Source organism: Rutidosis leptorrhynchoides, chromosome 4 (assembly GCF_046630445.1).
Source record: "Rutidosis leptorrhynchoides isolate AG116_Rl617_1_P2 chromosome 4, CSIRO_AGI_Rlap_v1, whole genome shotgun sequence".
In the NCBI taxonomy this organism is placed as follows: Eukaryota; Viridiplantae; Streptophyta; class Magnoliopsida; order Asterales; family Asteraceae; genus Rutidosis; species Rutidosis leptorrhynchoides.
Genome location: NC_092336.1, coordinates 231,407,021 through 231,418,038, shown reverse-complemented (window position 1 = coordinate 231,418,038; position 11,018 = coordinate 231,407,021). Strand labels below are relative to the sequence as shown.

The 11,018-nt window shown below is 35.7% G+C and overlaps 3 protein-coding genes across 3 annotated transcripts; 1 reads left to right on the top strand and 2 right to left on the bottom strand.

Moving 5' to 3' along the window:
- Positions 1-2,124: 2,124 nt before the first annotated feature.
- LOC139841468 (uncharacterized mitochondrial protein AtMg00820-like) lies at positions 2,125-2,628 on the bottom strand. The gene has a single exon (XM_071831685.1). It carries the CDS (start codon positions 2,626-2,628, stop codon positions 2,125-2,127), a length of 504 nt encoding a protein of 167 aa, XP_071687786.1.
- Positions 2,629-3,242: 614 nt separating this feature from the next.
- LOC139841467 (uncharacterized) lies at positions 3,243-7,188 on the top strand. Its single transcript, XM_071831684.1, has 4 exons — positions 3,243-4,175; positions 4,436-5,509; positions 5,850-6,734; positions 6,886-7,188. The coding sequence occupies exons 1-4, from the start codon at positions 3,243-3,245 to the stop codon at positions 7,186-7,188; spliced, it is 3,195 nt and encodes a 1,064-aa protein (XP_071687785.1).
- Positions 7,189-7,971: 783 nt separating this feature from the next.
- LOC139843370 (2-alkenal reductase (NADP(+)-dependent)-like) lies at positions 7,972-10,700 on the bottom strand. The gene is made up of 5 exons (XM_071833449.1): positions 10,415-10,700; positions 9,538-9,715; positions 9,207-9,373; positions 8,906-8,988; positions 7,972-8,537 (listed from the first exon to the last, which is right to left on the bottom strand). Exons 1-5 carry the CDS (start codon positions 10,646-10,648, stop codon positions 8,162-8,164), a joined length of 1,038 nt encoding a protein of 345 aa, XP_071689550.1. The 5' UTR covers positions 10,649-10,700; the 3' UTR covers positions 7,972-8,161.
- Between the last annotated feature and the right edge of the window lie 318 nt (positions 10,701-11,018).

Here is an 11,018-nt window from a genome sequence, read left to right as displayed (position 1 = left end):
TCGGGGCCTCGTCGTGAATTCCAACGGACTTTAACAATAGGTATAGTGCTTTGTTTCAAGTGTTTTTCAGTTTGATCCACCACCTCAATTGGTTCTTCTATGAAGTGCATATTATCATCAATGCGAATGTCATCTAAAGGAATAACGAGTGTGTCATCAACAAGACACTTTTTTCAGGTTTGAGACGTGAAACACGTCGTGTACCTTACTAAGCTCGGCAGGTAGTTCTAATCGATAAGCCACGGGACCAATTCTTTCGATAATCTTGAAAGGTCCAACAAAACGCTGACTTAGTTTGCTTCATTTACCAAAACAAACGACTCCTTTCCAAGGGTATACTTTCAACGTGACTTTATCACCAACTTGGAATTCTAAATCCTTCCGACGAATATCAGCATAGCTCTTCTGTCGGTTGCGGGCAGTTTCTAATCGTTTCTTAATTTGAATGATCTTTTCGGTTGTTTCATGAATGATTTCCGGACCAGTTAATTGTCTATCCTCTAGTTCATCCCAGCACAGTGGAGATCTACATTTTTGTCCGTATAAGGCTTCAAAAGGTGCAGCCTTAATACTTGAGTGATAACTGTTGTTGTAAGAGAATTCAGCCAAAGGCAAGTGTCTATCCCAACCTTTGCTAAAATCAATAACACAAGCACGAAGCATATCTTCCAATGTTTGAATGGTTCGTTCACTTTGACCATCGGTTTGCGGATGATAAGCAGTACTCATGTCGAGTTGAGTTTTAAGAGTAGATTGTAAAGTCTTCCAAAATCTAGAAATAAATCGACTGTCGCGATCTGAGATGGTTGAAATAGGGACTCCATGACGTGAGACTATCTCTTTGATATAAAGTTGTGATAACTTCTCCATTTTGTCGGTTTATTTGATTGGCAGAAAGTGTGCAGATTTAGTAAGACGATCCACTACGACCCATTAAGTATCATTGCCGTTTGAAGTCTTAGGCAACTTAGTAATGAAATCCATAGTGATACATTCCCACTTCCACTGCGGAATATCCGGTTGTTGAAGTAAACCAGATGGCTTTTTATGTTCGGCCTTAACTTTCAAACAAGTAAGGCACTTGCTCACATAATCGGCAATATCAGATTTAAGATTAGGCCACCAATAAAACTCTTTCACATCGTGATACATTTTACTAGAGCCTGGGTGAATAGAATACCTAGTCTTATGTGCTTCATCCAAGACTAGTTCTCGAAGATTTCCGAAGATTGGGACCCAGATTCGTTTATTGAAATACTTTATTCCGTTTCCCTTGAGTTCAGGTTGCTTTACAAGACCTTTAAGTCCCTCGAGTTGGACATTCTCTTCCTTCAATGCCTCAAGTTGTGCTTCACGGATTTGAGATGTAAGATTCGTACGAATATGTATGTTTAAAGCTCGGACTCGGATCGGTTTTGCACGATCCATTCTACTAAGGGCATCGGCAACTACATTCGCCTTACCAGGATGATATTTAAGCTCACAGTCGTAGTCATTTAATAACTCGACCCAACGCCTTTGTCTCATGTTTAGTTACTTCTGATCAAAGATATGTTGAAGACTTTTATGATTGGTAAACACCGTGAATTTAATCCCGTAGAGATAATGTCTCCACATCTTCAATGCGAATACCACGGCTCCTAACTCTAGGTCATGCGTGGTATAATTCTTCTCATGTTTCTTCAATTGTCTAGATGCATAAGCTATAACTTTGTTACGTTGCATTAAGACACATCCGAAACCTTGGTTCGAGGCATCACAATAGACTACATTGTGGTTTTGTCCCAGCATAACCACTTCTAGAACTATTAGCAGCTCTCTTGTTTGAACCTTGGCTTGAACCTTGAGAGGGTTCAAACTTTCTCTTTCCTTCACTAGACTTAGCCTCGGCTTGTTTATTAACCGCGGCCTTTCTCCTCTTAGCCATCATCAAGTTTTGAGCCATAAGTATCACTGCATCTAAGGTCTCTTTACTAGCAGCAATAACATTTCCTTGAATCTCATCAGGAAGACCTTCTATGTATCGCTCAATCTTCTTTTGTTCAGTTGGTACCATATCCGGACACAATGAAACCAACTCTATAAACTTATTGGTATAAGCTTCAATATTAGTACCACTGACCTTCAATTCCCATTCAAAAAAGCATTCTTCACATCGAGTTGGTGAAGCGACCACTTGTTAAGAGTGGCAAGAGAAAGCACTATACGAACCGTAGACGATTTGACCACCGGACTAAAAGTAGCTGAGTAGTCAATACCAGGGATTTGTGTAAATCCTTGAGCAACGAGTCGTGCTTTTAGTCGATCAACAGAACCATTTGCATTATATTTAGTTCGAAACACCCATTTGGAACCAACCACATTAGCATGCTTGGGACGGGGAACAAGATCCCAAGTCTGATTATGACCAAGGGCAGTCATCTCTTCACGCATAGCTTCGAACCAAGCTGGATCTTTAGCAGCTGATTTGAATCCCTTAGGTTCCTTAGTGGTAAGAAGCGCATGATGCAAGCGAGTATGCGATAAATAAGCTAGATTAACTCGATATTTGGGCTTGAAAATACCAGCCTTGGAACGGGTCACCATGGGATGGCCTGGAGTGGTCGAAGCAGCAGCAGGTATAGACATGGTAGGTGCTTGCACATTTTGCTCGGTATGTGCAGAAACTGTAGACTGCAAAGTCGTGTCATCACACCTAAACTTATATTGTGTCCTTCTTGTTTATTTAAGATTTGGTTTGGCTCGGATATAGATAGCAATAGTTTGTTATTTAGTTTTTTAGAACTCTGTTTTCTGGCCGAGCCTAAACCGGTTGTTTGATGATATCTTTGTTGTCCTATTTCATCATTCACTGAAGTCGAATTTTATATAGTTTTTGTGATTTTTGCTATAAAAATGGATTGATTAGACGTAAAATTGAGAAAATAATGGTGGAAAGGGTACGGATATTGTATTAATCTTATCATCATTAATTAACATGCGAGTTTTATTGAATTATTATTGTTATCAGTAGGCTCCCACATAAGATTCAACCGAAGGCAAACGTATTATTTGGATAGATAATTCTATCATTTTAAAAATGTATCCAGCTTTATCATCACACTACTATACATATTTGTTAACAAAAAAAAATTGACCAACACCACCACCACCACCATCATCAACCCCAACCCCATGTACCAACTCCCTCCGTGTATCCTTTCCTTTAGTTACTAATTAAAAGGAAATTAATATCTGGGATCATGTCGTCTTTATTCAAAGAACTTGATCACTTACTAATTCCGTATCGTGATATCAAATCTGCTACCAACAACTTTGACGACAGAAATATTATCGAAAGACTTGTGAGTGAAAAGAGAGGTATTATAGTTGATAACGAATATAAAGATCCTTATATTTCTATCTACAAAGGGCAACTATTTAGATTTGGTAAAAGAATCAATGTTATTGTAGAAATAAGGCAATATATGGAAGAAGATGATTTCTTGAAATTGGTCTCGGTGGTTTCCCGTTTTAAGCATAAAAATATTCCAACCTTTGTTGGGTTTTGTTACAAATACAAACGCGGTTACTTAGTTAGTGAGTGTGAATTCTTCCAAAGTCTCGCCCAAATCCTTAATATCTCATCTCTTCCCATTTTCCGTCTCTATAATTTAGACTACGTCTACAAAAACTTCACATGTTCCCATAGATTGCAAATATGTTTGGGTGCTGCTCGTGCCTTGTGTTACATCCATAATCAAAAAGCCAAAAATTATTATTTTAGCAGCGATAAGATTCTTTTAGATACAGATTTAGAGGCCAAAGTTGTCGGTTTTTGTTTCATCCCCTATTACAATGAAAATTTTGACGACTACACTGACCCAGTGTGTAAATTGACCGATACTGTGACACATAAAACTGATGTGTATTCTTTCGGTATGGTTTTGATGGATGTGTTTTGTAAGCGGTACCCAACTTCCTGGAGCCCGTTTGGTACTTATCAGTTTTACAGTACCCAACTAGAGGACTTCGATGATAAAATACTCAAAACGATGCACTGGGAAGCATTGGACATTTTGAGAAGCACCCTTGATGAATGCTTCAATAGTCAATATGAATACCTTCCACATATACTTGATGTTGTGAAATTACTTGAGAGAGCTTTATGGATTCAACAGAAACATGAAAATCTGGTAAGCCCATCCTTTTTTTTCTTTATTATTATTTTCTTTCCATCATTCATTCTGTGTTATTAGAAATTAGAAGGGTAAATCATGATCAATTAGTTAAACATTTGACATAGAAAAATGATGTTTTAAACAAATCAATTAGTTCTAGCAAACTGGCCAAGCAAAACACTTGAACTTATTTTAGTAATTAGTAGGAACGGATAATTTTGCCTTCAGCACATGAAAGCTGCAGGGCTCATTATTTTGTTTATTAAATGTTACAGGAAATCATCAAGATTGAACTTGGGGATGTAAAGTTAGCCACAGAGAATTTTGCTGAAAAATACCTTATCGGGTCTGGTGGATATGGTAAGGTGTATAAAGCAGAACTTGACATCTATGATGCTTTCTTTTTGGAAATAGAAGGGAAGAATCAAAAAGAAATTCTTAAGAAACACAACCGTTCTTCAAAGTTCTTTTCGGGAATGAAAGGGAAGAATGAAAAGGAAAATCCTAAGAATGGAATTCCTAGGCAACGCCAGAATGTAGCTATAAAACGTATCCTAAATGATGAAAATGGGCATGGTAGACAAGGGTTCTTGCTAGAACTTGAAATGCTTCGTAGATGTAACCATCCCAACATAGTGTCACTTATAGGCTATTGTGATGAAGAACGTGAGTTGATCCTTGTATATGAGTTTATTACAAATGGTTCCCTTGATGATCATTTGGGAAGCATTAAGAAAGAAACTTATCTAAACTGGGTTCATCGGATTAAAATATGCCTTGATATTGCACATGGGTTGGATTATCTTCACGCAAACATGAGTGACAAAGAAAGGATAATACATCGTGATATTAAAAGTGCTAACATATTATTGGGAAAAAATTGGGATGCCAAGATTGGTGACTTTGGGCTCTCCAAATTCTTCCGTGTGAATCAATTGAGGAGCACTATCGTGACAGATAAAATTGTAGGCACAGAAGTGTATTTGGATCCTGAATATTCAAAGACGGGTAAATTAAAAAAGGAATCAGATATATACTCTTTTGGAGTTGTGTTATTCGAAATGTTTACTGGGACATTGGCTTATAAAAAAATTTACACCGACGAAAACAACAGGGGACTTGCAGCCGTAGCACGAAGGCGCTTCTCTGAGGGAACACTAATGGAAATAGTAGATTCGGAAGTAATGGAAGAAGCCGAGGAACACTGTTTTGGTCTAAAGATAGGACCTAATCAAAAGTCTCTTGAAACATTTTCAAAAATCGCATTTCAATGTTTAGCAGAAACTCAAGACGGTCGACCAAAACTGTTTGACATCATCAAAGAACTTGAATTTGCACTGAAGCTTCAAGTAAGTCGATGCTTTAAATTGACTTCAACGATTATTTTCTTTTTATGCATGACCTCTAAACAATTTGTCAAAACATTCAACCTTTAAAATGAAGAACTAGTTAATCAATTAAAAGATGACTGGTTAAACCGATACCATGTCAAGAAAATGGTTATAACACCAAGTCAGCCAAAGTTTACATGCAGAGCTTAGTTAACACTTAATTAAAGGGCTAAAAGAAAAGTTAATAAGTTTTTTTTCTCTATATATGATGTCCTCTTTTATTTTTTGTTAGAAAATAGTTACATTATTATGACAACCTAGTAAATTATTATGTAATCAAGTATCCCGTCATTCACAGGAAGACCGGAATGACATCTTCAAATTCTCACTTAAGGACATAAAATTGGGCACAAAAAACTTTAGTGAGAAAAATTTCATTCGAAAAGAAGGATATGGGATGTTATACAGAGGAGAAGTTCCATATAATACTGGACTTAAGAAGGTCATTTTAAAGGTCACTAGATCTTCTGAAGAACATAATTTTGTAAGGGAGCTTGAAATCCTATTCGGGCATAAACACGAGAATATTATGGAGATTGTTGGTTATTGTAAGGATAAGGATGAGCAAATTATCGTTTATGAAAATGCATATAACGTAAATACTCTTAATAGCCATGTGAATGATGTTAGTCTTACATGGACAAAAAGGCTTGAAATATGCATAGGCATTGCGAATGGGTTAAAATTTCTTCATGAAGGTTTTGCAAGACAAAGTTTGGTTGTACATAGAGACATTAAAAGTGCTAATATCATACTAAATGAAGATTGGACTCCAAAAATCAGTTGTTTTGATTTTTCCTTAATAACTCCTAAAAATCAAAAGATGGAATATGCCGTTAAAGATGTTGTTGGGTCGGCCGACTATTTTGATCCCGTGTATTGTGATCCCGTCTATGAAAACACTGGTTTTTTAACCATAGAATCTGATATTTATTCCTTTGGTGTGGTTTTATGTGAGATGTTGTGCGGAACACTTACATGTGTAAAGAAGTTTAGAGAATCTAAGCAATATCAAGACTTCTTAGTGGATGATATTGTGTTTGAGGGTATTAAGGAACAAATTGAAGCGAAGTCGCTAGCTACTTTTCTAAGGATTGCCTATCAATGCTTGCATGAAAAGCGAGAAAAAAGGCCAAAAGCGGATGAAGTATATATGCAACTCAAAAAAGCATTGGATATCCAAGTAAGATTTCACAATTTTATAGTTTTCCAGAATTCAACGAATTAAATGAAAACCATAATTTGCAAATAAAATTAGAGCTATCTTAACTAGATAAACATATAAAAGTGCTTACAAATCTTCACGTAGTGTATTTAATGACAAACTTTTGCAGGTGTTGAAAGATAGATTGGTTGTCAAAAAGGATTTGTACTTGCTGAAACTCGAAGAAGGAGGTAATCTGAGTGACCATATTGTCACTTTTCGTCGGTTGGTTTCGAAGTTGTCTGACATAAATGATATAATGAAAGAAGAGGATCTGGCTCTACATTTGTTGTTATCATTACCCAAATCTTACAACCGATTCGTGGACAATATGTTGACAGGATCCACCAGTTTGAAACTAAAAGACGTGCTTCAGAAGTTAAGCGACAACAATCTAACAAATGAAAGCTCTTATATGGGAAGCATTCATTAGCTTGATTGTTTCAACTTTCAATTTCAATATCGATTATTTAACCGAATTATAAGCTCCTAGGGATAGCTTTTAATTATGTATACTGGTCATGACATGCTTGCCTAGCTTAGGGCTATTGTGTCCCTGTTTTATTGTAGGGGGTTTGTTCTTAGTTTAGATTGTATGTTCTTGTTTGGTTTGGTCTCGGTTTTTTTTTTTTTTTTTTTTTTTTTTTTTTTTTTTTGTGTGTGTGTGTGTGCGCTTGACTCGCTTTTAGATAGCCTTCTGGCTAGGTTGGTATTTAAATTTGCTCTAGAGGAATGGTCTCGAGAATTAATAAATTGTGATATTGCGCCGAATAAGTCACGGCATGCAGTCCTGTCCCCGCCTAATCACTTGAGATCTTTTTTTCGGTAGTAAAAGTTGTGTTTCCAGCTAGCGAATGTTCGGATGGTGAACAGTTCAGTATCAAGTTTGTAACGAAGCTAGTACGGTTCAATGGTATACTAGCTCAATGGTTGTAGAATAATAGTGAAAATTCCGGGTAACTAGATCACCCCGGTGAGGTTTTTCTAAGACGACCTTGAGAAGCAGCACTCCGATATCGTGCCTTCATATGTCATCTTCGGTATCCAAATATATATGTCATTTCAAATCTAACATATCTCAAGAAACGGTCATTCTTTGAACAACTTCAACCGGTCCATGTTCAAGTTATTAGGTAAAGTAAGTTACACAAATCGCTTATAAGTGTACCACTTCAAAAAAGTTTGAAACAAGAAAGTTGTAATATGCAAATGAAGATGAAGAATTTTATGCTGACATCAATAAAAGTCAAAATGCAAATCCTCAGCCCGTTATTGCTCTACCAATTTACAAACAGCTTTATTAAACCACACATCACAAAACACTAACGACACTTCATTATTAAGCTCAACTCCATTTTACATACGCATACACAGAACCTTAAAGATATAAGCATTTTTGTCGATCCTCATTCGCGAGCCACAACCACCACTTGTTTCCCAACATTCTTGCCCGAAAACAACCCAACCAAAGCTGCAGGTGCACTCTCGAGTCCCTCTGCAACGTCTTCAATGTAACTTATAGTCCCTTGTTTAATAAGGGGTATAATCATTTCCATATACTTTGGATACAAGTGATAGTAGTCGCTCACGATAAACCCTTGAATGCGCAAACGCTTTGCTATTATATGAAAAAGGTTACGCACTCCTTCCCCTTGTTCGTTATACTGTGAGATCATCCCGCAAGCTGAAATGCGACCATTTAATCTCATATTCAAGAGTACAGCCTCCAACATCTTCCCACCAACATTCTCAAAGTAAATATCAATGCCTTCCGGAAAGTACCTGACATAACAAGACAAATCTTACTAAAAAATTCCAATTTGATTTGAAGGTGGAAATATCGACCCATTTATTTATCAGTCAGTCTTTTTGGATAGTTTTTTAAATCATCGTCTTATGGACCCAATGGGTAAAATAAAATAATAAAAGTAGCGAAAAAGGAAACATGTCCCCCATAAAAAGTTCTCTACAGAATTTATATTATGATTAACATATAATTATAAGCTTGTAATCATATACTAAAATAAAAACCATCTGTATTTTGAAATCTTGGGACAAAAAGTGTCCTGGGTGAACCTTCGTGTCCCAAATAACTTGTTTTGAAAGTCATTGACCCGCTCATTTTGCTTCCTATAAATTCTGAAGCTAACCTTTTCAGAGCAGCATCTAAATCTTGTTCTTCCTTGTAGTTAAAAGCCTCATCAAATTCAAATTTATTCTTCAACAGATCAACCTTGGGTAATAACATACACATACACACACAACAATATGGAAACAAATGAATAACATTAATTTTTAAGTCTAGGAAATTATCAAGAAAACATTTATTATCAGAAGGTATCAGCTGTGTCTCATAGTTAACCGGTAATTTGTTAATACATAATGATTAGTTGTATTTCCATCACTCAATTACACGATTAGAAACTATGATAAACGTTTAAAGACGCTAACCTTTTCTTTTGTACCAGCACTCCCAACAACGTAACATCCAGCTAATTTAGCAAACTGCCCAACGAGTTGACCGACTGCACCTGAAGCTGCAGACACAAAGACATACTCTCCTTTCTTTGGACCACAAATCTCATAGAAACCAACATATGCAGTCATACCAGGCATACCTACAGGTGGCAAAATGGGCGGGTTGGGTGAGAGGTCAAAACTGGTGTGTTCTTAACTTCTTATACATAGATGGAAACAGATCGGATTGACCCACACCCACATGACGTTTTATGCGTAAAATAACATAGGATGTGTCATGCATAATGTTAAACAAGAAACATACCAAGGATTCCTGTATAATAAGAAAGAGGCACGTCAGTATGTTGAATCTTGAATAAAGTTTCGGGATTAGTGATAACGCTGTATTCCTCCCATCCTGTAATTCCCCAAACTAAGTCACCACTCTTGAATTTTGAATGGCCCGAATCAAGGACTTTAGCTACTCCATATCCAACTATCGGCTGTAAGACGGAAATTGGTACATGATAATAAGTCGTAATATTACATTTCTGTCCTTAAACTAACAGAAAAAGCTTTCAGAAAATAAAGATATCATGACCCAACCACCACACTATCTTGTACAATCACTACACTATCTTGTACAATGGTTGTATGCATCAAATTTTTGATTATTTCAATTGTCTGTATAGAGTTATACAAGGTCAGACATACAATTGCAGCAATTAAAATTTTAATTCATACAATTTTGGGTAATGATTCATGTACCTAAAAATATGGTTACAATTATGTCAATTTTTAGGCATATGTAAATTATGGATCTTGTAGAGGCCTGGCTTGCCGTTTACCGGCCATTATGGCTCGTCGCTAGGGTTCCTCGTAAAAAAAAAAAAAAAAAAAATTATGGATCTTTAAATAATAAATATTTTAATATTATATATTTTTCAGTCAATCATCACTATAATTAATAATAGTATGCTTTTGCAACTTGACTTTATGGTCATGTTGATCATAAAAATAATAATATCATCCAAGACTTTTAAGAGATAGTCCAATTAGGTCAATCAAAACAGGTAATCACACAATCGTATTATTAATATGATACAATTAAACAAGATTATAATCAACATAAACCGTTATAATTATAAAAAATTATAATTATAATGATAAAAAAAATGAATAAATAAATAAAAAATACGGACCGAACCAGGAGTGAAGGAATCAACATAACTGCCTTGTGATTTACTCATTCTACCACGCATGTAAGGATCACATGAGATATAAAGGTTCTTAACAAGAACAGCATTAGAACCTTGTGGAAGCTTGAGGTTGATGGTGGCAGAAGTGTTAAGAATCATATCGGATTCTTTAGGGAAGCCATTAACGTAATCTTTCAATACAATTTGTTTGTTGTTAATCACTTGTTGTTGTTCCATTTTGGGGATTAGGGTTGATCGAAAGATGAAGGTTGGAAGTGAAGCTCTGGAATGTCCGAATGTTGTTTAGAGTTTCTATATAAGCGGCTGAGAATGTACCATTCTTTTATTTTTTATTTTTTATTTTTTGACAACAGAATTTTTTTTTTTTTTGGCAGGAAAAAAAAAAAGAAAACTGAGAAATAACAAAATCGTGAATTTAGTACTCCATGTTTTGACGCATTTAATTTAATACTCGATAAATTCATAATCTCGATAAAACTAATATTTTGCCCACTCCATATTTGGAACGAGTACAAAATTGGACCTTAATCGATAAAATAATAAGATAATAATTTTTTTAAAATTCTAATGTAAATATATTAGTCTT

Bases quoted from the DNA above. Each gene is read 5' to 3' on its own strand.
- LOC139841468 (XM_071831685.1), bottom strand. From the start codon at position 2,628: ATGTCTATACCTGCTGCTGCTTCGACCACTCCAGGCCATCCCATGGTG.
- LOC139841467 (XM_071831684.1), top strand. From the start codon at position 3,243: ATGTCGTCTTTATTCAAAGAACTTGATCACTTACTAATTCCGTATCGT. The intron at 4,176-4,435 runs GTAAGCCCATCC...TAAATGTTACAG, and splicing joins AACAGAAACATGAAAATCTG to GAAATCATCAAGATTGAACT. The intron at 5,510-5,849 runs GTAAGTCGATGC...CGTCATTCACAG, and splicing joins AATTTGCACTGAAGCTTCAA to GAAGACCGGAATGACATCTT.
- LOC139843370 (XM_071833449.1), bottom strand. From the start codon at position 10,648: ATGGAACAACAACAAGTGATTAACAACAAACAAATTGTATTGAAAGAT. The intron at 8,989-9,206 runs GTTAGCGTCTTT...TTATTACCCAAG, and splicing joins GTGCTGGTACAAAAGAAAAG to GTTGATCTGTTGAAGAATAA. The intron at 8,538-8,905 runs GTTAGCTTCAGA...TTGTTATGTCAG, and splicing joins TTAGATGCTGCTCTGAAAAG to GTACTTTCCGGAAGGCATTG.